The 25,069-nt window shown below is 40.0% G+C and overlaps 1 protein-coding gene across 1 annotated transcript in view; it reads right to left on the reverse strand.

Moving 5' to 3' along the window:
* Positions 1-25,069, reverse strand: part of LOC136875843 (sodium-coupled monocarboxylate transporter 1-like) — a 138,532-nt gene that overhangs the window by 18,710 nt on the left and 94,753 nt on the right. The window contains exons 13-14 of the mRNA XM_068228212.1: positions 18,984-19,001; positions 11,972-12,173 (exon numbers count right to left, since the gene is read on the reverse strand). Coding sequence (XP_068084313.1) covers positions 11,972-12,173; positions 18,984-19,001 — 220 coding nt within the window. The remainder of the gene's footprint in view (positions 1-11,971; positions 12,174-18,983; positions 19,002-25,069) is intronic.

Here is a 25,069-nt window from a genome sequence, read left to right on the forward strand (position 1 = left end):
GGGTTTTAAGATCTGCAGTAGAATGAAACATAAAAGGTGACTGAAAGGGCGTTACCGAGGAAGGATATCAGTGATTGTAAAAGATGAAATATGCAGTCAGGTAGAGCTTTGGGAATCGGGTTGTGGGGAAATGATTTGGGTGAAAATAAAGAAAGGAAATCAGAGTGGGAGAGAGTTATTCATAGGTTTTGATTACTACCACCCACCGGGGTCCCCGTTTGAGAAGAAAAACTTCTTTGAAGATCTTATTGACTTTGTAAACCAGATTAAATTAGAAAATGAAGAAGCGGGAATAATTATAATGGGTGATTTTAACGCAAGGATTGGCGAAAAGAGTCCATTATAGATAAAGAAATTGACGAAATATTAATAGAAGGAAGGAGAAGTAAAGACAAATAGTGTAAGAAAAATGGAGAGAAATTGCTGGAAATGTGTGCGATAGAGGAATTGTACATTTTGAATGGGGGCTGGTTGGGGGACGAATCAGGTAACTTAACATACCGTACATAGTCGAGTATGTGTTGGTGTTGACATCTAGAAAGGCTTTTTAAATTTTGTTAAGGACATTCAGGTAAAAAATTGGACAGCGTCTCATCATTTCCCAGTTGCTACTCGATTAATGAGAGACGAAGGTAAACAAGAAGGAAAACATCATTTTAACTATGTACAGAGAAAATTAGAAAGGTACAGGTGGAGTGAGGAACATAGAGACGAATTTAGGGACTACTATAGTTGGAAAACTTCTGAAATTTTGAAGACAGGTATTGAGAATATGATAGAGGATAATAACATAGAAGAAGCAATAAGAATGGTTGAAAGATCAATAGAAGTAGCTGGTGTAAAAATGGTTGGGAGTAAGAGAAGGGAACATTCACAAAACCTGTGGTATACTGATGAGTGTAAAGAAAAGAAAAATCAAGTGATGAAAGCGTTAAGATCGAAAAGATGGATCTCAGGATTTACGAGCAGATTTTTGTAAAAAGAGGAAGGAATAAAAAGATTTAATGAGCGAAAATGAAAGGAACTGGCAGGCCAAAGGGGAAAAATTATTATATAAGTTCTGTAAAGAAAATGAAACAAGTATGGAAAATAATTAGTACAATATGAAAGGATTTTAAAAGCTGTAATCAAGAAAGCATATGCGATGAGGAGTGGTTAACGTATTTTAAGGGGTTGTTATGGGGTAAAGACACATGGGAAAGGAAGAAAACTGAGACAGGTATACTGAGACATGTGGAGTTCACTCTGCTGGTACTAGATGCTATAATAACCACAGACGAGGTATTAGACACATTGAAAAAAGGGAAGGGAGGAAAATCAGGTGCTGTCAATGGAATTACGTATGAATTCTGGAAAGAGCTAGGGAATAACAGCCAAATGCTAGAAATAATAACTAAAACATTTAACAAAATCTTTGATGGCAGAAAAAAGGAGTAATATGCCCCGTATATAAAAGAAAGGGGGAAAGATCGAACGCGAATAACTATAGGGGTCTCACCTTGTTGGATACACTCAGTAAGATTTACACCGGTATTTTAGCAAAAAGAATTATGAAATGGGCAGAACATTACTCTATGCTCTCAGTGTACCAGTCAGGATTTAGGAAAGGAATGAGAACTACAGATGATATATTTATAATTGAAAGAATAATAGATAAGTACATAAGGAAGAAAGAAGGTAGATTATATATTGCAGCAATAGGTCTGCAAAAAGCTTTTGATTCGGTTAGCAGACGGGCTGTCGTTGCGAAACTGGCTGGAATAGGGATGTCAAATAAAATGATTAAAGCCAATGATTAAAGCCATAGAAGAATTATATGCAGAAGTGATATGCTCGATTAAATTTAAGTAAGATCTAATGGTAGGCAGGATACGCTCGAATATCGGACTTAAGCAGGGATGTAAATTATCACCAATATTGTTTTTACTTTTTATTTTTGATGTAATGGACTGTCAGGGGAAGGACGATAGGACAAGTCCCAGCTTAAATAACAAAGAAATTCCTGGCCTAGTTTTCGCAGACGACATCCTCCTTCTCGCACTAACAACATTCGGTATGCAAAACAGTCTTAAGAAAACAGCTGAATATTGCAGTACATGGAATTTGAAAATAAATATCAAGAAAACAATGGTAATGGTTAGTAAGAGAGTAAACTGAAGAGAAACGAAAGGCGCTGGTAGTTATAAGATGTAGAACTAGAAGTTGTGAATAAATTAGAATATCTAGGAATCATAGGAATCATAATAACATCAAATGGGATGTGGAAGGAACAAATAAAACGTGCCAAATTGAAAGGATTGGCCGCCCTATCAAGTACAAGGTCTCTAGAGAGGAAGATGCCAAATATGGAATACAGGCTGCACACAAATTTTTAAATAATCTTGTGATATCAAGAACATTGTACGGGGCAGAAATATGGAATATCGAAGTAGAAAAAAAGAATTAAGTTTAGATGTAATAAGTAACAAATTCTGTAAAATAATAATGGGTCTACCAGAATGCACAGCAAATATTGGAGCTAGAAGACTATGTGAAGATATCAATATCCAAGCAGATATAAGCAGAAAAGTAGTAAAATATTGGTTAAGATTAAGAAGGGGAGATGGGAGAGAAACATTGAACCAAGCATACCAACACCAGATGAAACACCTAGATGATGATTATTGAGTGTCGAAAATGAAAAGTATGCTAGACAGAATAGGAATGGGAGAATACTGGGATAAAGAGATGAACAGTAAAGAGAAGATATTCATAAAAAATGTAACGATTAGAGTGAGGGACATGGAAAAACAGATGATTTTGGCAGAATGTGAAACCAAAAGAACACTATCAGAATTTTGTGGAATTATTCAAAACATGTCAATTAGGAAAGAAAGACTCCCAAATAGAGAACTAAGAGGTGTGGTGGCTAATTGGGATTTATATATAAATAAGGGGCCGAGAGAGAAACATAATGAGAATCATTGTTTATTCTGTGGATAAATAATGTAAAAGGCTCATCTATTGAGAGTATGTAGGGGAACGTATGTATTGAGAACTAAATATTTTGGTGAGGATTATAAATTAAAAGTAGAAAGAGAGAAGGAATTTTATACAATAGCTAAACTGTAAGATAAAAAATGGATCACTCCAGGACGAATAGCAAAGTTTATTTGTATTTTAAGAAGTATGTGGCAGACGGAAATTAAAAGAGATTAGCACTAACCAAAAGTATTGTTGCTCTTAAACAAATACTTGTGTCAAAAATAGTAAAGGGAAGATACATGGCGATATTTAAGCAAGCATTGGAATAGTGTGATACACCTGAAAAGGTTCTTTAATTGCCTGTGTAGGCGTTTTTGTGTCTTGCCTGAAAAGGTTTGATATAATATAGAGTATCTGCTGGAAAGTGGGTATTTACAATTATTTAAATTATTTATGCTGTGAAGTAGAAGTGTGTGCTTTTTTTCTTGTTAGTTTGCCACGAGGTGAGCAGTTATATTGTATGTTTGATAATGATCATTTTTGCTTTAAGTGTATGAATAGGCTAAGGTAAGATACATGTTGTCCTAGACAATGTAGCATTGGTAACGTCTAGGACAAAACAAATTATATTTAGTAGTATAGTTAAACAAATATAAGAGGAAAATGTAAAATGTAAGGCATGTATCAAAATTGAACAAATTTCAATAAAAGAGAGATTTCTCCCTTAATTCCGGATAATCCGGAACTAGGGGATGGGCGTACTCCTATTCATTCATTCATTCATTCATTCAAAGCTTTACACATGCCTCAAATCCGTGTACGGCTTGTCTTCAGGAGAAATTGAAATTTGATGGTATGCACTTCTGAGATCAATAGAGATCAAAAATGAGTAATTGGCTACTTTTGAACGAATTCATGTACCGGTACTCGTGGCAAAGGGAAGGTATCTACTATTGTAAACCGATCGTTTGGGTATAATCTACAACCGTCCTTTTCTTGCGATGTTCGTTAGTTACGACGAGTACTTGAGCTCGCAAAGGAGAATGACTTTCCTTTATAATACCTACATTCAAGAGATTTCTTATTTATGACTCAATAAAACCAGCATCTTCCTTTAAATGGCGTCTTGATTTGTGAGCGGCTGATTTGTCGCATGGAAGCAGATTGCCAAACAACTTAGCTACAATATTGGATCAATGGCTGAAACCAAGCTACTAATCGAGTTTTGGGTCCTTCGAATAATATTTCGACAGCAGTGTGATGGCCAATAATAATGTCTGCACAAAGGTTTCTGAGCACTCGTAATGTGTATCTTCCGTGTAAGTGTCCCTCCAACTCGAGACTGACATAACATCCCTCCAGAAACTCTGAGTGGTTAGAATAAGTGGCCATTGTTACCTGCCGCTAGGTAAGAGTTTGAATTTATGAGAAGACACAAACGTTTCATCAGTGAAACTATTAGAAGTTCCAGTATCTATGATCATGTCAAAGTGTACACACGATTTAGTGACAGATGACGGAACAGTGAACTCAGCTCTAAGCTGAGAATAGGAGCAGTGTCGCTTCCTAGGGTGCTTCTCTCGTCTCATAGTTGATGCGGCCATAGAGGATTCTGTGATATTCTGTACTTGATCTAATTGGTATTTACGTGGTATTTGTAGAAGGTGGCGAGATTGCGTACTTCAGAATGATACTCTGCCATTTCAAGATGGCGGTGGCGGTGGTGGTTATTGTTTCAAGAGAGAGTACAACTGGACAACCGTCTATATATAATATGAGCTTTGTCTGTACATAGCTCAGAATTTAAAAAGAAATAGCATCGGTCGTATCCACAGTAAAAAGGAAATGCAAATTTTAACTTTCCGTCATCTCTTTCTGCCTGTCCATATGTATGATGTATGTATGTATGTATGATGTATGTATGTATGTATGTATGTATGTATGTATGTATGTATGTATGTATGTATGTATGTATGTATGTATGTATGTATGTATGTATGTATGTATGTATGAGAGAGTCCTACAGGAGCAGCCATTGCTGGTTATCGTTTTTGGTGCTAAATGGCAGTAGCTTACAGGTGGCATTTGAAGGATGCTATATTCCCGCGTGATTAGTGTTTAATCTTATGTGTAATATGAGTGTGGTACTTCGGCTGGCTTACGTTCGATCGCGAAAAGTTATTTTCAAGCCCCAGGTACTCCAATTCCAAGTAAGCAGTTAATTTTGTTCGAACATTTTTTTTATATAACTTATATTCTTTAGAAGCGCTATAGCTGCTAAATGTTTCACGACATCGGGGAAGTTCCTTCACGTGAGTTTCGTACAGTACCGGCCAATAAGAATTGTAAAGGAATAAAATTATATCCACTTCTTTTCACTTTACAGGATGAAATGACCGAGGAAAAGGGTAAAATAAAAGGAACGTGGACCGAGAACGGGATGAAGGTGGCACTAAACGAAATTATTTCTAACAAAATGACAGCAAGGCAGGCTGCTGAGACTTTTGGTGTGTCAAAAAGTACGTTAGGAGATCGTCTGAGAGCACTTAGAGTTGGTGAGGCTGCGGATCTACTCAAAAATACTTTGATGATTATATGGAAAATCAGTTGGTTACTTATATGAAGGATCTAGATAATAACTTCATGCTCATGAGCAGGAAAGAATTTTTACAATTAGCATTCGCTTTGGCAGAGCGTTCAAAGTACCTCACCAGTTCAGCAAGGAAAACAAAACTGTCCGAAAGCAGTTTTATTATGATTATTATGCAAATACTAAGGAAACTGAAGGAAACGCAGTATGCATTATCTGTCCTGAGTCGTTTGATGAAGAATGGGTGCAGTGTACGAAATGCACAGACCGGGCGCGTGTTGTATGTGTAGACCAATAAAATACACTCATGTTCATAAAAACCAGAGCACCTTGAAAGACTACAGATAGAAAGTTCATATTCACAGAACATGTGCATTCGTATGCTCTAAATAAATGATTAGCATTTGAATCATATCGGCCCTCAGGTTCAGGGTCGACATCAATATCTCGGCGCATCACCACCGACTGGTAAATTACGCCTGCCGCTCTCGTTGTCGCTATAAACTAAAGGAAATGGATCAGTGTGACTTGAGGAGATGTGCAGGATGCCTCGCAGACGTATGCGAGAAACGTACCGTCAAAGGAGTGAGTTTGAAAGAGGGCGCATTTTAGGCATGAGAGAACGTGATTCAACCATCCGGGAAACTGCTGCTAGTGTGGGACGAATTGTGTCGGCAGTGCAACGGGTGTGCACAGAATGGTTCACAGAAGGCCCTAGAACACGACAAGATGGGTCTGGTCGCACCACCCAGACCACCCCCGAGAAGATCAACACCTCATCCGAATAGCATTGCAGGAGAGATCTGCGCCTCCTCGTCTCTGGCGCAAAAGTGGAACGGTGTAACACATCATACACTATCAGGAGTGACAGTCCGTTGCCGTTAATTACGGTCTGCGTTACAGGCACGTCGTCCACTTCTCCTCCTACCTCTGACTAATGTGCGTAAACATGCTAGACAGCAATGATGAATGGAATGACGTCACTAGGGACGGATCCAGGTTCTGTTTATTTGAAAATGATGGCCGCATTTTGGTTCGTCGCAGACAGGGAGAGAAGCATCACATTGACTGCATTCGCACAAGACATACAGAGCCAACTCAAGGCTTTATGGTGTGGGGTGCTATTGGGTACAACCACAAATCACAGTTGATGCGTGTCCAGGGCCCTGTGACCAGTATGAACTACGTGAATCACAACCTGGGACCCGTAGACGTACTCTTTCTGCACGACATCCCAGACGCCATATTTCAGCAGGACAATGCCCGACCACATATTTCTGCACGAACACGTGCCTTATTGTTGCCACAGGATGTCAGAGTGTTGCCCTGCACCCCCTCCCCCCCCCCCACGATCGCCGGACTTCTCGCCAATCGAAAATGTGTGGGATATGCTAAAACGACGGGTGCGGCGCTGTGACCCAATGCCAACCACCAAAGATGAACTGTGGAACCAGGCGAATGCAGCATGGATGACTATACTCCAGGATGCCATTCACGCCTTATACGCGTCGATGACATCACGCATGGAACAAGTTGTCAGTGCCTATGGAGGACCAAATAACTACTAGACAACAGACACATGCTGAACCAAAGTGCCTGAAATGCTAATCGTTTCTGAAGAACATACTAATGAACATGTCCAGTGGATATGAACTTCCTATCTCTAGTTTTTCAAGGTGTTCTGTTTTTTATGAACATGAGTGTATATTACGTGTGATCATTGCAAAAAGTAAACCAAACTTGCAGTTAGTGGATGCCATTCAGATATATGCCCCTACTGCTGTAGCACCGGATCACGAGATAGAGGAGTTACATGAACAACTGGAACAAGTACTTACCGGTACTAAGATCCCCAACAAAGAAGATTTCAATGCTAAAATTGGTTACCTCGGCCACACATTTGCACTGTGGTTGGACTTTATGGTCTAGGTGAAGGAAATTAACGAGGAAGGTACTTACCGGATTTCTGTTTGAATAATGGCATGGTCATCGAAGAGGGCTGTTTACATGGATATCACCTGGTGATAGATTCATAAACCATTTTGAATTTGTGTTAGTGCGTAGATGCTGATAGACTTCGGTCATAGATCCTTACACGTTTCTTTGAGCTGACTGTGTAAGTCATCACAATCTGTTTTCCATGAAAATGCTGATTAATTTAAGATCTACAAAGAAAGACGAAGAAAGACAGCGAAGAATCACAAATTTTGGTAGATATTTGGTGACCTTATGAGACCGGAACTTCAGTCTTGATAGGGAAAATCCAGTCTCGCAAATAAGGGATCGAATGAAAGAGGACTGATATTTGTCTATTTCTTTATCAGAACAACGTCAGAAAACTGTAAAATATGGTTGGATATCACAATCCACTTTACAATTAATTGAAGACATATGTAATCTGTACAAAAATGGTACTCACACTATACAGATCAAGAAATATATAAGAACCCGTGCAGATAAATAGAACAAAACTGTAGAAGAGACAGAGAGGAGTTAATTAAAAATGTTTGTGTGAATAACAAAAAATCAGAATCAGGTATGCTACCTCTTGAAGAAACTTCACAGCATCCTTTGCAAATTCAAACCTCGTTCGTTGGTGGTAGACGACGAAAATGGCGACCCTATCGGAGACAATTTGGATGTTGTTGCGATGTGGAAACATAACAGTGAAGAGATGCTTTTTGGAAATAACAACGGTGCAGATCATGGATCAGTTGAGCCTCGAATCCCATGCAGGGAAATAGAAAATTCAATTCATCATCTGAAAAATTACAAGTCTCTCGGTGTAGATGGTATATCTGGGGAGACGATCATAGAGATGGGTCAGGAAGGCGTTGATGTACTGCATTCTTTGTGTAAAAAAGTATGGGAAAGTGGGGAGTAGCCAGGAATATTGGGTTAAGTCTCTCTTCAACACCTCGCACAAGATCTGCTGTAACCACAGAACTATTGCACTCATATTCCACACAAGCAAAATCTTCCGGTACATCTTGAACCAGCGTTTGAAGCCGTACAACATCCTGCAGCTCTGGTGAAGTCACACTTGGGATGAGACTTGGAGGCGACACGCATCCGCTCCACTTGAACAACATACTCGTTTAAATTACTCACGGAACTGTTAACGCCTTATAAAACCAAAGAACATTCATAAATATTTGCTAATTCTGATTTACAATGCATTATCTTCCCCCTAACATACTATTTCTGGTTCAGTGAGTACAGGCTTAAACTTTCCCCACATATTCTTGAGATTTTCTAGTCAATTGGAACATTTATATTACACACACACTTAGCAAACATGCAATCAATTACAATGGAGTGTATTACGCAAGTACCTCACAATTTCCACTCCATGAACACTGCTGCTTTCCTGGACTTCCAGTCTCCAACAACAATAAAACAAAATGTCTCTGTCACGAATTCAAGCTACTGCTAAAAATTGTAGACTTTGAAATAGCATATTTCGACAATACAATTATTTTCATCTTCAATTTTCATGGAATAACCCAGTACCGCAACCTATGATATGAAGTTTGACAGGAAAAGATTCAGCAGGCTTATTCCACAATACATTTCGAAAGTGCATAGATTGAACAGCCTTCTCCCATAGTCTATATTCGAAGAACAAGCAGGTTTCTGAAGGAAGGAAAAGGAACTTCTGAACAGATGCTTAATATAAGAGAAGTAATTGAGAAATCGTATGAGTTTTGTGCCCTCGTTTTCATATGTTTCCTTGACGATCTGAACGCCTTTGATTCTGTTGTCTGGGAAAAGTAGTGGCAGGTGCTTATAGTGTTCGATATCCCACCACTCTTGATAGCATTGATCAAAGGTCTGTATAACGAACGTATTTCAGCTTTGAATTCTTTGGAGAAGCACTTCCGAATTCTTCAAGGTGTCTAAAGGTGTTAGACAGTGTTGTGTCCTGTCTACTCAGCTATACAGCGTCTTTGCTGAATGTGTTATTAGAAACGTTGTTGGTGGATGGATATCAATTGGTGGAAGGACTATTAAAAGTCTCCGATTTGCAGATGACACCGTGCTTATAGGCAGCAGAAAAGATGAACTTGCTGACTATTAACAAAAGTAAAATACGTTAGTTTACCTTATGGATTACACATCATCTTCAGTAAACCCAAAATTATGACAATTGATATAGTAGCACGGGTCCAACTCGCAGGTCGATCACGGGATTTGGAGGTGGTGCATTCATTCGCCTATCATTGGTCAACTCTGTGTGACACAGGAAGTCGTGAAGAAGGGATAAGAAGACGAATTGCGTTAAGACGAGTGGCTCTGAAGAAGCTCGCCAAGATCTGGCAGGACAGGGCTATCACAATCAGCACAAACATCCGCCTTGTTAAAACACTCGTGTTTTCTGTCTTTTTGTGCGGATGTAAAACATGGACTCTCAATGCCAGAGACATGCTGCGCATTGATGTATTCGAGCTTTGGTGCTGGCACCGAATGCTACGCATAAAGTGGATCGGAAAAAGAACTGATGCCTATATTTGTCAAAGAAGATTACATCTCCAAGCGCCTTTCTTCACGTGTCAGCTAAAACATCCTCCATTTCCTTGGACGTAGAGTAAAAAGAGGTGGAGAAAACCTGGGAAAAGTAATCATGGAAGGGAAGGTTAAAGGCAGGAGACCAGCGAACAAGTGGATGGACAAGTCAATGAAATAACCGACTTACCTCTTCAGCAGTCTTGAAGATAGCCTCTTAGTTCACGGGGTCACGACGCTCAGCGACCCCCTGACACAAACATTTTTGTATCTGAACCTTTCTATGGACTACTCATTTTCTGGACAACGTTTCGAATCCCCCGGCATACTAACGCCACTGCCTCCATGATGTCCAGGCCGTATTGTAGCTAGCGCGGGAAAACCATCAGCTGATCGCTAGGGTGGAAGGTTCGCACTTGAGTTAGTTGTGAAATTTTCGCTGTTCTGTTAAAATTTTCAACATTCGCTGCATATTTACTCATAAATATAAGAGAATGAGTCGCCACCGGCTGCACTTGTAAGTAAAGTGCCTAAGTAGTGAAAACAACTTATATGTGAGCATGTAGATTAAGAAGATCGCTCTTCAGTGTTTTAAATTTTAAATTTCAAATTTACTTTTGTAGTGTTTTATAGTACAAAAGTAATTGAGATAGTGTATTCGGTATTTATTATCAATTAAGGTCATCAGCCAACGGCCGTAGCCGCGTTGAAACACTGGATCCCGTGAGATCTACAAAGTTAAGCAACATTGGGCGTGGTCAAGATCTGGATGGGTTGCCACGCGCTGTTGGTGGGGGTAAGGGAATGGAGGAGCGGAAATGAACTGGCCACCCTATCGTACGTAAACTCCGGCTCAGGCACACCTCTGCGGAGGTTCGGACCTGCCTTCGGGCAGAATTCACCCTTACCTTACTTAAGGTCATCAGTGAGAGATATTACAATGCCGAATATCTGCTATGTGCCTGGCTGAAACGTCTGATTAAGAAAAAGTTAGACTATGGGAGAAGGCTGTTCCTAGCGAGAATGTAATAGCTGATCAGAACACAGTTGTGTGTATTAATCATTTTCCTGAAGACCAAATCCTAACGTAAATATAAATGTTTCGTCCAGATGGTGAGTTAACATTTCTTATATCAAAAGCATGCGTAACGGTAGGTATCTTTTTACGTAATGAGATTTACGGCTTATCTGAGTACGGCGTATTTGAAAATTCAAGTTCAATCTATGCACTTTCGAAATGTATTGTGGAATAAGCCTGCTGAATCTTTTCCTATCAAACTTCATATCATAGGCTGCGGTACTGGGTTATTCCATGAAAATTGAAGATGAAAATAATTGTATTGTCGAAATATGCTATTTCAAAGTCTACAATTTTTAGCAGTAGCTTGAATTCGTGACAGAGACATTTTGTTTTATTGTTGTTGGAGACTGGAAGTCCAGGAAAGCAGCAGTGTTCATGGAGTGGAAATTGTGAGGTACTTGCGTAATACACTCCATTGTAATTGATTGCATGTTTGCTAAGTGTGTGTGTAATATAAATGTTCCAATTGACTAGAAAATCGCAAGAATATGTGGGGAAAGATAATGCATTGTAAATCAGAATTAACAAATATTTATGAATGTTCTTTGGTTTTATAAGGCGTTAACAGTTCCGTGAGTAATTTAAACGAGTATATTGTTCAAGTGGAGCGGGTGGGTGTCGCCTCCAAGTGTGACTTCATCAGAGCTGCAGTACGGCCTGGACACCATGGAGACAGTGGTAATGCCCATCGGCTCCTTTCCTTACATTAATTTACCTGAGTGGTCTGTAGGAATGCAGTAACAAATGAGTGGCATTTGGTATTGACGGGGGAGTAACTGGAATATGAGATATTTAAAATGCCTGCTCGGCGTAAAGACATCAACACGTACCTCGTACCCCTTGCTGAGAGCGCACTTCGTGTTTTGCTGCGGCATCATCCACCTGATAACTGGACTCAGCAACCGATGCTCTACGTCTCTCGGATCGTTGGGCCCCGTCGCGAAGCTTACCACCAGAGACACCACCATGGTGACCACAGCGCCCAGCACGGTGTACCACAGGTAAGAAATACGGAACAGCACGAAGACGTCACTGGAAACACAGCATCACTCCATCACTCATTTAACGAGACAGAATTCTCCATTTCTTCTGAATATAATTTATTGGGGGTTCTGATGCCTGTAGGTGCCTTCAAATGTTCACGAAAATGACGCTTCACGAGCCACGCCCACATGACTATGGCAGGGTTTGGAAGAGTCATTCAGATTGAAACACACTAATCATTTTAAAGCGGATGAGATCCCTACTGTGGCAAGTTCAACTTCTAGTACCAAGAACAACACTTGTTATGCTTGGGTAAGTTATAAACTCTATGAAATCCCAGTGTATGTATTTTCCATGTTTGATGTCAAGACCTGTGGAGGATAATCCGTACGGTTACTGTTATTAAAGTACATATGCGTTTTCCTTGGCAAACATAGAGTGGTGTTGTTTGAACTTCGGCAAATAGTTTGAAGTTTATTTACTGGTATATTGTTAAGAACTCTGTCCAGTCGCTTCCTAGTATTTATATAGTGTGGTACGCTTAGTCGTATGCTCCGTGTTTTTAGTGCTTGGTTGTGAGAATTCTTTTTTCTTGTTTTAGTGCTAGTGCCGTGTGTTATACTGGCTGCCTCCAGTAGAGGTGACAGCCTTTTGTTAGGAGATAAGTCAGTTGTCACGCAAGAGGAAGAAGTTCGGATGCAAGACGAATCTTCTGGAAGTCCGGCAGCTCAATCGAATTTGATAGACTCTCAGTTATCACAAAGTCCTAATTCTAATGGTGACAATGTACCACTTCCTGAGGAACGTGAACAGTATTCTCATTCACACCGTGGACCTTATATTGTATGCGTTGAATCTCTGGAAAAAAATTAGGGCAACTCCATCCTATGGCCCTTGGGAGACATTTTTACGAACGTGATATTTTCGTCCAGTCTATCTCCCGTAAAGGTCGTAATCGTCTCCAAATAATTTTTAATAATGCGGAGCAAGCCAATACTTTTCTGTGCCACTCTCTGCTCGCATCTCTGCGTCTTAAAGCATACATCCGGTCTTCTTATATTTTTCGTGTGGGGATTATTCGAGATGTGGATAAGAACCATTCTGAGGATGACATTCGACTTTATCTTACTTCAGCCGAGCTAGTTAAATCAGTATAACGACTCAACCGTCGTATCGTTTCCAATGACGGTGTTGGATACGTCCTCACGGGGTCCATTAAAATTACTTTTCGAGCCCAAAAGTTTCCTGCACAAGTGTCTTTATTCCAAGTTGACTTGCGTGTTGAGCCTTTCATTTTTTCCCCTGTTCTGTGCACAAAATGCCTCCGATATGGCCATACACAGGCCCATAGTCGTGCGCAGGTAGCACGCTGCGGGAAGTGTTCAATGGGGCACGCTACCGATCAATGTACATCTCAGATTGTAAAATGTGTGTATTGCAAAGGCCCACATCCAACGGGAGCAATATCTTGTCCGGAACATAAATATCAAGATATAAAGAAGGTCATTAGCACGGAATATATCTCATTTCAAGATGCTAAGAACAAGACTTCCCTCCCTCATTATCACCCGTCTTAACACCCCCAGGATTTCCCCACCCCTCTGGTACCAGAACATGTCTATTCTTCCCCTGTTCAAGAGTTTTCTTGAAAACGTAAATTTACACAAGTAATACAGAAATCTGTACCCCAGCCTTTGACTCCGGGTTATGATCGAACTGGTTATCTTGATTTAGTACGCCCTGACCCTGGTTCTACAGGCCGGTTTCCATTATCTTCACCCCCGCCTGCTACATCATCATCTTCTCTTTCCACAGCATCAACTCCGTCTACTCCGGGTCCTAGTTATCCGCCCCGATCCCACGACTCGCAACTGTTGATGCAAAGAAACAAAGTAAATCAAGAAATCCAACAAATCTTATTCTTGCTTCTCCAGAATATCGGAGGAGAGTCTCCCATTTCACCGATAATTTATCAACTACGAGATCGCATCCCTCACATCCTTACCCTATATGATAAGCGTTTTGCAGTGGAACGCTAGAAGTATTTTTCACACAAAAAATCATGAACTTCAACTATTAATTCAGGAAACATGTGCTAACACAATTGTAATACAAGAAACGTGGTTTTATGCAGACACCCTTTTTCAACTTCCTGAGTTTCATGTCGAACGCCTTGATACTAATGGAAGTAACGGCGTTGCCATTTTTATTCATAAGACTATTCCATATGTCCCCTACACTCTGACGCATTGCATTCCAAATACTCTTGCTTTAGGTATTATTGTGCGTAATTTTTATTTCATCAATGTGTATTATTCTGATGTTTACATCTCTGCCTCTCACTAGTCCCACTTCCTTACCCAATTTGATTCCATTGACCATGTTTTTCCTTTGGTGATTTTAATTGCCATCATACTGCCTGGGATACTTCTAAAGACACATCGAAATGGACAAATTTTCTTACGACATCTCAATCCCATCACTTTACCCTTTTAAATGATGGGTCCCCTACTCGGCTCTGCCCTCCTGGAGCACCCCCTAGTGCTGTTAATCTTTCGCTCTGCCATGACCACATGACTCCTAAGACCGTGTGATGTACACTCCGTGACACTCATTTGAGTGATCATTTCCCTATTTTATTTCTTATGGCATTTGTAAACCACCCTTTTCCTCATCCCCACCCTCCCAGTTCAGTAATATTAGGTCTTTCCGGAATTTTGACAAACAATCGTATTGTAGTTTCCTTCACACCCATATCCTTCAATACACGCCCACCACCTTAGACTATCCCACCCTTCTACGCATTCTCTCCACATATGTTGAGACTTTTCATCCATGCAAATTCATCCCACCTCTGTTCCAGTCCTTATCAGAAAATACATTGGTGGGACGACGAATGTCACAAGTTAATACTGCGGCGAACAGCTTTATTTAAATTGTGTCGTAAGAATTTGACCTTAGCTAATTATTTAACATTGAAACGCCATAATGCATGTATCAAGCGCATATTTAATGCAAAGAGACGCGAGTCTTGGAAAGCCTTCATCTCCTCTCTTAATCACCACGTATCTGCAACATCCCTTTGGAATGCCATTCGCGCGCTCACCCGTGTTACTTCTGTGCACCCTGCGCATTCGATTATTTTGCCTAATGTCCGTCTTTCTTTTCTATATACTTTAACACCTGACTTCATAATCCCTCCTCCCTTTTCTTCCTCTCGTCCCATATCTTCCCAGTTTTCCGTTTTACTTCAACCCATCCAACTGTCCGAGTTACAGTCTGTTTTCCAAGCAGTTCGTAGTTCGTCTCCTGGTTCTGATAGTATCACTTACACTATGCTCCGCCTTTTACTCCATTCCGGCCATCTTGTTTTACTTTCTCTTTTTAAAATATCCTCCTCACCTTACAGGTACCGACACAGTGGAACGACTTTCATTTAGTCCCAATTCTTAAACGTGGGAAAGATCCCTCTTCTCCTTCAATTTATCGTGGCATTGTTTTAAGTTCCTGTATTAGGAAACTTTTTCAAAAAATTCTACTACAGCGTCTTCTCTGGGTTATGGAGAAACATCAAATCCTTCCTATATATCTGTATGTCTTTTTTAAATGACGTAGCACACAAGATCCACTCAATATTCTGTTGACTGATCTCCTACTAGCTAGACATCGTAAACATAGCACTATTGCCGTTTTTCTTGATATCCAAGGAGCTTATGATTTCGTTCCTTTACACCTATTATGGACTTGCCTTGATTCCCTTGGTTTTCCCTCTGCTTTTATTTCTCTATTAGAATGCCTGTATATTTCTCGTACTGTCATTCTCAAATACCCCTATCCCCCGTTTCCAGGAAGACACGTTTCGCATGGAGTCCCACAGGGTGATATATTAAGCGGTATCCACTTTGCGCTTTATATGCGAGATTTAGAACGTATAATTACAAATAACGCCCGAGTTTTAGCTTACGCCGACGACTATGTTTTATATGTATCACATGATAGTGTTGACGTGTGTAGGAGAAAAATGGAGTGTGTCCTTCGTGAGGTTGCTCTCTGGATACATGAACATGGCTTCTCACTATCTCCTTCAAAATGTGCTGCAATGCTTTTTACCCATACTCGCGCACCTAACAGTTCTCCTCTCCTTCTTGATCATCTTCCCATCCCCTTTGTCAATCAGCATCCCTACCTTGGAGTCATATTAGACCACACATAATCGTGCACTCATTATGTGGATTCGCTTCAACGTAAAACTGATCGTTTTATTACTATATTACGTACGATCACCCGTCGAAATTGGGGCGCTGACCCCGTTACAGCCATTCTCCTTTACAGAGCAACTATTCGATCCTTACTAGATTATTGTGTTCTTTTTATCGACACCGCTTCTCCTACTACCCTTGCACGTTTAAATACAATACAATACCGTGCAGTACGTGTCTGTTTAGGAGCACTTAAAACTACACCAACCAACGCCTTATTAATAGAAGCCGGTGAACAGCCTTTTAAAGATTCGGTGACAGAACCTAGCCGCTAAGTATGTCCTCAAACATTTTACTGTCTCCCGGTCTCAGCTTATCCCCAAGCTACGACTTTTACATTCTTATTATTCTTCCCAACTTCCCCGTGGAAGTCGTGTCCCTGCTTTATATACCGCCTTTTGTTCTTTTATCCCGAGAGAAGTTGAGCTCCTCCGTTTACCCACATTGCCCTTATACTCTATCCCTTATGACAGTCAGTCCTTTTGTCCTCAAGTCATTATATCTTCTTCTGAATCATTTTCTTGTCTAACACATTCTACTCCTCTTTCCCCTCTTGCGACTAAACGTATTCGACTTTCCCTCTACACAAGGGAAGTAAATATTTATACTGACGGGTTAAAATCAGAACATGGCGTTGGAGTAGCCTTTTATATCCCTCAACCGTATACTCTCTCTGAATTTTCCCTCCCTTGTGCCTTTTCTGTCTTTACTGCCGAATTGTTTGCTACTCGACAAGCCCTCATTGCCATCAGGTCACATGCGTATGACAAGGTTACGATTTTCACGGATGCACAAAATGTTCTGCACGCCTTATGTTCGCCTCTTTCTTCCCCTAATTGGTACTTATATAGCGTTAAGTATCTCTTATATATCCTTACTCGTTCTGGTGTTTAAGTAACTCTGGTTTGGGTTCCCAGTCACTCTGCTATAAGGCGGAATGAGACTGCTGATCAGGCAGCTAAACGAGCATCACAACAATCTCCCCCTCTTTCTCTAGTGATCCCTCCTTCTGATCTCATTCATGAAGAGCGGGCTATATGGTATCAACAATGGCAGTCCGATTGGAATGAATCGTCACCAGAAAAAGGACGTTTTTATAATCAATTACAACCCGTTATTCCTCCTAAACCGTGGTTTTAGTATGGCACGTACTCTCGGCGACATATCACATATATTATACGGCTACGTTTTAATCATGTTCTTACTCCCCAATATAAAAATCGTTTTCATCTTTCTCCCCCAACATCCTGTGTTTATGGCTTGTCTGATACCGACAGTAATCACCTCCTGTTTCAATGTCCTGCTTTTCATGTTCCCCGCCAGCGGTTCCTATCCTCTTTGCTTAACATGGGCATCCCCTTCCCCACAAGTATTTCGTGTTTATTATCCTCTCTAACTCCTACTCTTGTTAACAGCATAAATCAGTTTCTTGATGATGCACATATTTTATTATAATCCTTTGACAGCCTCTTTGTGCTTACTCTTCCATTGCAAAATGTTTGTCATAATTTTGGTGGGATATAAATCACCTTAACCTCTGTCTTATATGAGGTCATCATTTGTGTGAGTCCTATGGTGTGTTTTTCTATAATATACACGTTTAACTTTCACTACGAGTGATACATGTATCAGTGTTGAAATTATTAATCTGGTTTCGTGACTGGACGATAACACATGAGTCCAACCACACCTTTCAAGAAGAAGAAGAAGAAGAAGGAAGTGCTTATGCGTGCATTTATTTACGTAACGTTCTTTACTCCTGCTTCCCGTACATATGTAACTGAACTACAATTTTCTTCATTTCATTACTATACTGAAATTCAAGTCAAGAGTTTAGGAAAAGTATCCTTCCGCATGTGAGCACGTCCCCTGTTCCCCCTTCCCGTCTCGTCTCCGTTCACCATCGCGGCCACAGCCAGCTTATCATTAACATCGTGCGTCCATCAGACAAGTACAGCACTTCATTCTGAAATAGTGAAGCATCAAACGAAATCACTTCCTTTCACATAGCTGTACTTTGATTACGTACTATACCTATTTATTCCTTTATTGACCATGTAAAACCTACAGATTACTAACGAATACCAAGGCAAGAGAAGCAAGGTTTATTTTTATTTCATAATGCAACTTGTGTGAGGCACATGGAGACTTACAACGTAAGTATACGATTCCGCTCTCGTGCAACGACTGTCAGTGGCAGTTTCTCACAGTTAAAAAAGCTGAAAAACCCACCCGTGAGTGGGATTGCAAAATACAATGCTTCCAGGAATGTTATAAATATTGTTGTCTCGTCATTCGGAAGGTAAAAATGAACTCATGATCCTCTCGTGACAACATTTCTGCAGGTAGAGGGCGGTTACGAATATAAAGTACACATTATTATTATTAGTATTATCATCATCATCGAATAAGCCAAGGATCCTATTCCCATACCGTGTTAAGGGCCTTCCTGTTTTATCTACGGCGAGTGCTGAGCTGACACATCGATCTTTCGCTGGAGACTTGGATTTTCCGTGGAGTTTAAATTCCAAGCGAGCGGCGTAAACACTGTACACAGAAACGCCGATCAGCTGCGCGGTCTTTTTCACGTCTTCCACACTCCGTAGTGGGTTCTAACCTCGTAGGCTACTGTAAACGTTTAAAATAATTTGGTTTAGAATTTCTACTTTATTTTTCTCCACTTTTGTTAGCTTTAAAGTATTTCACAGGGGATTCAAGCGTCACAGCATCACACACGTCTTGCTCACAGTTGGCAGCCATTATGAATACTGAACACGCTGTTGCAGCCAGTATTGCCAACAGTTTTCTTCGATCCATCTTCAACGTCACACATATTATGCGAACTTACCAGCAGTGGAATGAACTCGAACATACTTACTAAGTACACAGTGCAATAAGATATCAATATCATATTAAATAATTATTATTTTGCTGCATACACCACTGAGAACAATAACTATTCATAGCCACCTACGTATGAAATATAAGAGTTGGTAACGAACCCGAATAACATACAACCTGTGATATATTTTCCATGTTTATACAGGGCAAAAAAATTAATTCATCAAGTCAGTTCACCAGGATATCTAACCAAACTGAGGAAAGCTCCTGACTTCAGGAACAAGTAACAAACCTAGGGAACTATAGGGACCGTGCGTATAGCGAGTGCTGCCATCTGGTGGCTTAATCTGAAGTAACTGGTAGGAGTGGTAGGAGCATCTTTCTCCATCGAGGTAGTAAATAGTTTTTTTATTTATTTTACTAGTCTTTGACTGTTCACATTGCTTACTGAGGTAGCCTACGTTTTGATTAGGTTTCTTCAGCATATTCTCTAAGCATGAACGAAACTCATAGAACCAGTAAACGCAGTAAATGACACGTGACCTGTTCCGTGTACGGTTGTAATTATACCTACGAAAACAGCCCACCAAGAATGAATTTGTTTCGTTTCCCAGCTGCAGCTGTCCATAAGATCAGAAGGAAAGCGTGGATAACATCCTTAAAACGTTCAACACCTGATGGAAAACCGTGGGTTCCTACCAGTAATTCCAGAATCTGCAGCCGACACTTCATTGATGGAACACCTACCAGAGATCCTGATAGCCCTGGATATAAACCTACTTTGCATATGTTACCAGGAAGATCTAATGAGGACGAAATACAGAGGAAACTGACGGCCAGGTACACGAGGAGGAAAGGGAGACAAAGTGAAATGCAAGAAAACATTAATTCTGTTCTTGAATCACAATCTCTCCAAACTGTAGTATAGGTATTCAGACTGATAATTTACCATTTTCATATGACCAGGGTAATGTAAATGTACTCTTTTGTAATTTACATTTGCCCAGTGATAATTCAAAACGTGATTAAGAAACTCTGACAATATTAACAGTACCTAACATTAATAAGAATATAATGACTGATACTTGTTTGAAGAGAAACTGTGGTGTTGGAGTTGACCTCATACAAGTGAAAAAATCATTTTGTGGATACAAGTCTGTAGAGGGCAATGAAAATAGTTTGCTTGACATAGCTGGTGTAAAAATAGCAGTCTTCCAGCTTTTGTTGTCCCTAAGTCACAAAATACTGTGAACTCCACGTAATTTTCTGAAAACAAGAATAACAGCATTCGACATAGCTGATTAATTCAAATTATAGCCTACGTATTCACAACACATTTCAATAAGTAAACAACGACAGCTGATGTTATTCTGGTGTTTCTCCTACCGATGAATAATCGTCTCTTCCGCTAGGGGCGCTGCGGTCGGAAATTTGTTGTCTGTTATAGTCAACATTAATGAAGAATAATTTCAGTACACAGATTATTTCTGCTAGATATTACGTGACCTGACCATTCGTAAAAATCATGAATAAACTTGCCAAAATAGGATTCGATGTAAATAATGTACATAAAATACGTGTTTCCTCGTGTGAATGTGTGTGTATATGTAAATACGTATATTTCTCTTGTATCATGTTGGTCCAATTTAATTTGATCTGGTCGTACACTTGCTGCGACGCAGATTACATTCATCGTTGTGTGCTGCCTTAAGAAGCAATTTTCATGCCCTTAAGGGAAAATTTGATCAACTTAAGTCGAGGAAGACTACAAAAGGATTTATTATCTTCATTAGCGAGATTTAAAAGGAAAGATCATCTCGTTATCTTACGAAGGCACTCGATTTGCAAATAAAATTTATTGAACTAGCTCACACGTGGATAACATAAATTTCTGACACATTTATAGTTGAACTTTGAAAGATTTTAAGATTAATTTGAATGGAAATGCAATACAAAGATCAGAAGTAGAAGTTCGTTAGCCACATAATTACTTTGAGTTATGGTGAAAATATGTTATAATAATTAATTGAAAAATAATTATTCTGGAATGTTAATGACGATCGTTAGGTAAATGAAGCAGTGGAAAATTAATGAGAACATGATCGTGTGACAGTGAAGCATAGGTTAATTAAATGATGAGAGATTAATAATAATAATAATAATAATAATAATAATAATAAATTAATTAATTTTGAAAATTTTGAAATCAATTTTCATTTTCTACTGAAGTTCATGTTGGTGTCATTGACTAATATTAAATACTGTAAATGATAAATTTAGTTGAGTTCATCTTAAAACCACGTGTTGAGACTACTCTGAATTGGTAAAGCTTTGAACACATTTATTGTAAAACCCTCGTTAGCAAGACAGTTGTTTAATTATTTTATGAACGTCTATGTTAATTTTTTTAAATTCAATCAAATATTTTGATTTGGAAAGGCAAGAGGCCTAATTTTTCTTTGATTTTCATTACAGCACAGTAAGGCTGTAGATTAAGAACACGTGTCACTCAAAACCGAGGAAGAAATAAAATATTATTGAAGTTCAATGTAAAAAAGAATATCATCAAGAATATTTTCATTTATTATTTGCTTATGTGAATAAATATCAGAGTGTTGTTTTAATATTTTTTTATCCTGCTTGGTCATCAACCCTTAACTTCCCTTAAATGCCTCTAGAAAGTGATAGCCAACGATCGAACGATCCACCTCGGGATCTCTCGCTCGCTGGCTGGGTTTAGCTCGGGAATAATGGGGGCAGTATACAACTACCTTCTAGAACTCTTACGATAGCATCTGGATATTGCCCACCGAGAACAGCAGTCACCTTGGATATTTGGGAAGAAATCATGTCGCAACTTCCTCCCCCACAGATCATCTGTGGAGACTTCAACGCTCACTCCACAGCATGGGGTTGTCCAACCACCGATCGCTACGGCAATGATATAGTCAATATGGTCGAACATTATAATTTAGTCATCCTGAATGATCATTCCCCTACATTGGTTCCTTCGCCGAATCGGTCCTCCAACTGGTCCGTCTTTACTGATTCTGGGGGTTCCAACCGCTTTCCCATTTTGATCACAATAGAGACTTCTCCTCTACCTCAGCCCCAGAAAGTGTCAACAGGAAAATGGAACTGCTCTAAAGCAAATTGGCCAGTATTTACAGCCAATATGGGTGAAGAGATATTACGCCTTCCACTGCAAAATCCTAGTGGTGTCAGCTACAACCCTATATCTCCGCTTTGGAAAAAGCTGCATCCGATTCAATTGCGCTGAAGAAATTTGGATCTACACACACGGGAAAACCAGCTGTCTGGTGGACCCTAGATTGCTCTCGAGCTGTTGCACGACGACGGACAGCGCTTTGGCAATATCGGGAACAACCCACTTTTGAGAGGTACCAGCAATGCACACTACAGCTCAAGTAAGGAGATTTTTCAAAGAAAGGAAAAGACACAGCTGGAAGGAATTTTGTGCATCATTAGATCGGAATGCCAACATCTCCGACGTCTGGAACAAAATCAAAGCCTTCCGCCACAATGATCATAGTCCACGATCCCATATGATCTCACCAGCCTGTATAGAGGGATTCTTTGACAAAATAGCTCCACCGTTTGTTGATTCTCAACCCCTTCAGTTCAACACGAACCCGAGTACTCATTTCTTATGCTCTCACTTCACATTGGCTGAGCTGCAAAATGCAATAAAACAGTCCTCAAGTACCGCACCAGGTTTTGATAATATTTGTTACCCGATGCTGGTCCATTTATCAATCCATGCTCCACAGTGGCTGCTTCGGATCATAAACGAAATATGGTCTCAAGGAGAATTTCCAATATCCTGGCTAACACAGATTGTGATACCCATCTTCAAATTCGGAAAGGAATCAGAGGATCCGAACGTTTACCGTCCTATCGCCTTGTCTTCATGTATACTGAAAACCCTCGAGCGTATGATTAAACTTTGACTCGAATGGTGGCTAGAATTTCACAATCTTCTACCACGAACTCAGAATGGTTTTCGAAAAGGAAGAAGTACCTATGATAGTCATGCACTGCTCACTACGAACATATATAAGACATTTGCTACGAACAGTTATATGCTTACCCTTTTTCTGGATATTTCTGCTGCATACGACAATGTTGATATCTCAAGATTATTATCGAAATTGATGGTCCTCGGCCTTCCTCATCCGCTCATCAAGGGCATTTACAATCTTCTACACACCAGATGGATATATGTGCGTCATCATGACAAACTACTTGGCCCACGGAAATTCTCACAAGGTCTGCCTCAAGGTGCTGTGCTTAGTCCCCTGCTCTACACCATTTACACCAGTGATCTAGAGACCATATTTTCACCCAGGATTAAAATATTACAATATGCTGACGATGTGTGTGTATATACTAGTGCAAGCTCTCTCCAGACTGTAGAATCCCACATGGCTTTAGCTGTATTTCAATTAGACCATTGGCTCCTTGAAAATAATTTATCCCTATCGCCTTCTAAGTCTCAAGTAGTGATATTTACGCGAAAATACCTGAGAGTCCTACCCTTAACATTGAACTTTGGACCATACAACTTCAGAGTCAAACCTCAGGTAAGGTTTTTAGGTCTCACATATGACACTCGACTGATATGGTCGCCACATATATCTGAGCTTACACCAAAACTGGAAAGATCTATGAATATTCTTCGTGCTCTCACCCGAACATGGTGGGGGGCTGATCCCTGTGTTCTCCTTCTCCTATATCGCAGTTTGATCCGATCCAAAATGGATTATGGGAGTATGTTTTATCATAACGTAAGCAAAATCGCTTTGCGCAAGCTGGACAGAATACAATATAGCTGTGTCAGAACCTGCATTGGAGCAATGGCTTCGACGCCAACAAATGCGTTGTTACTAGAGTGCGTCGAACCTCCTCTTGCTGTACGTCGACAATATTTAGCAGACAAATTTGTATTATCCAGGATGTACAACAATGAACCACCAATCTGCAGCAGTCTGGCTGATTTAGAAACAGTTATGAGAGAGCACGGACACCGAAAATGGATGAAAAATATATGCCTTCTGAACAGTCTTCAGTTTCTACGCCCCATACTTCCATCGTCAACACCCCACAATTCTTGCTTTTGAGATTCCGTACTCCTACTTATTGTTTTCTGTTCCAATAAATCTTTTTACAACAGACTTACTTCCTCTAACCAGAGTTCAGTCTTACTTTGTGGAATATACTCAAAGACAGTGGCCCAATGCTCTTCACATCTTCACTGATGGCTCAAAAATACCCTCACCACCTGCAGTGAGATGCGCTTTTTACTGTCCCGGAACTGAAGAATCTCGTTTATTCACTTTACCAAATGACTGGACTATTTTTACAGCAGAAGCTGTCACTATTTCCGAAGCTCTAGCATACAGTTTAAGAGTTAAACCTTCTGCAGTTCTTATAATTACTGACTCTCTCAGTGTCTTGAAGACTTTACAGTCACCTGCTACATACAAACTAACGGTTCATCAAATTCAGACCATTCAGAGAATTCGACAACTTACTCGTCTCAATATTGCTGTACACTTTCTTTGGATACCTAGTCATAAAGGTATCAAACACAACGAGTATGTTGACCGGCTCGCTAGAGCAGCAACGCATTTGGGCAAACGGCTAGATTCACCATTGTCTATTCGAGACTACGTGCCACGTATCAAGCAGCGTTCCTGGACGCAAATTGAAGAAGAATGGTCTATTACAAAAGGGCAACGGGGAAAACAATACGCTGCAGTCCAACCATACCCCCCTCACTCACCTTTGTTCTCCAAATAGAATGCTTGTCGCCGATACATC

Source organism: Anabrus simplex, chromosome 6 (genome assembly GCF_040414725.1).
Source record: "Anabrus simplex isolate iqAnaSimp1 chromosome 6, ASM4041472v1, whole genome shotgun sequence".
Taxonomy (NCBI): domain Eukaryota; kingdom Metazoa; phylum Arthropoda; class Insecta; order Orthoptera; family Tettigoniidae; genus Anabrus; species Anabrus simplex.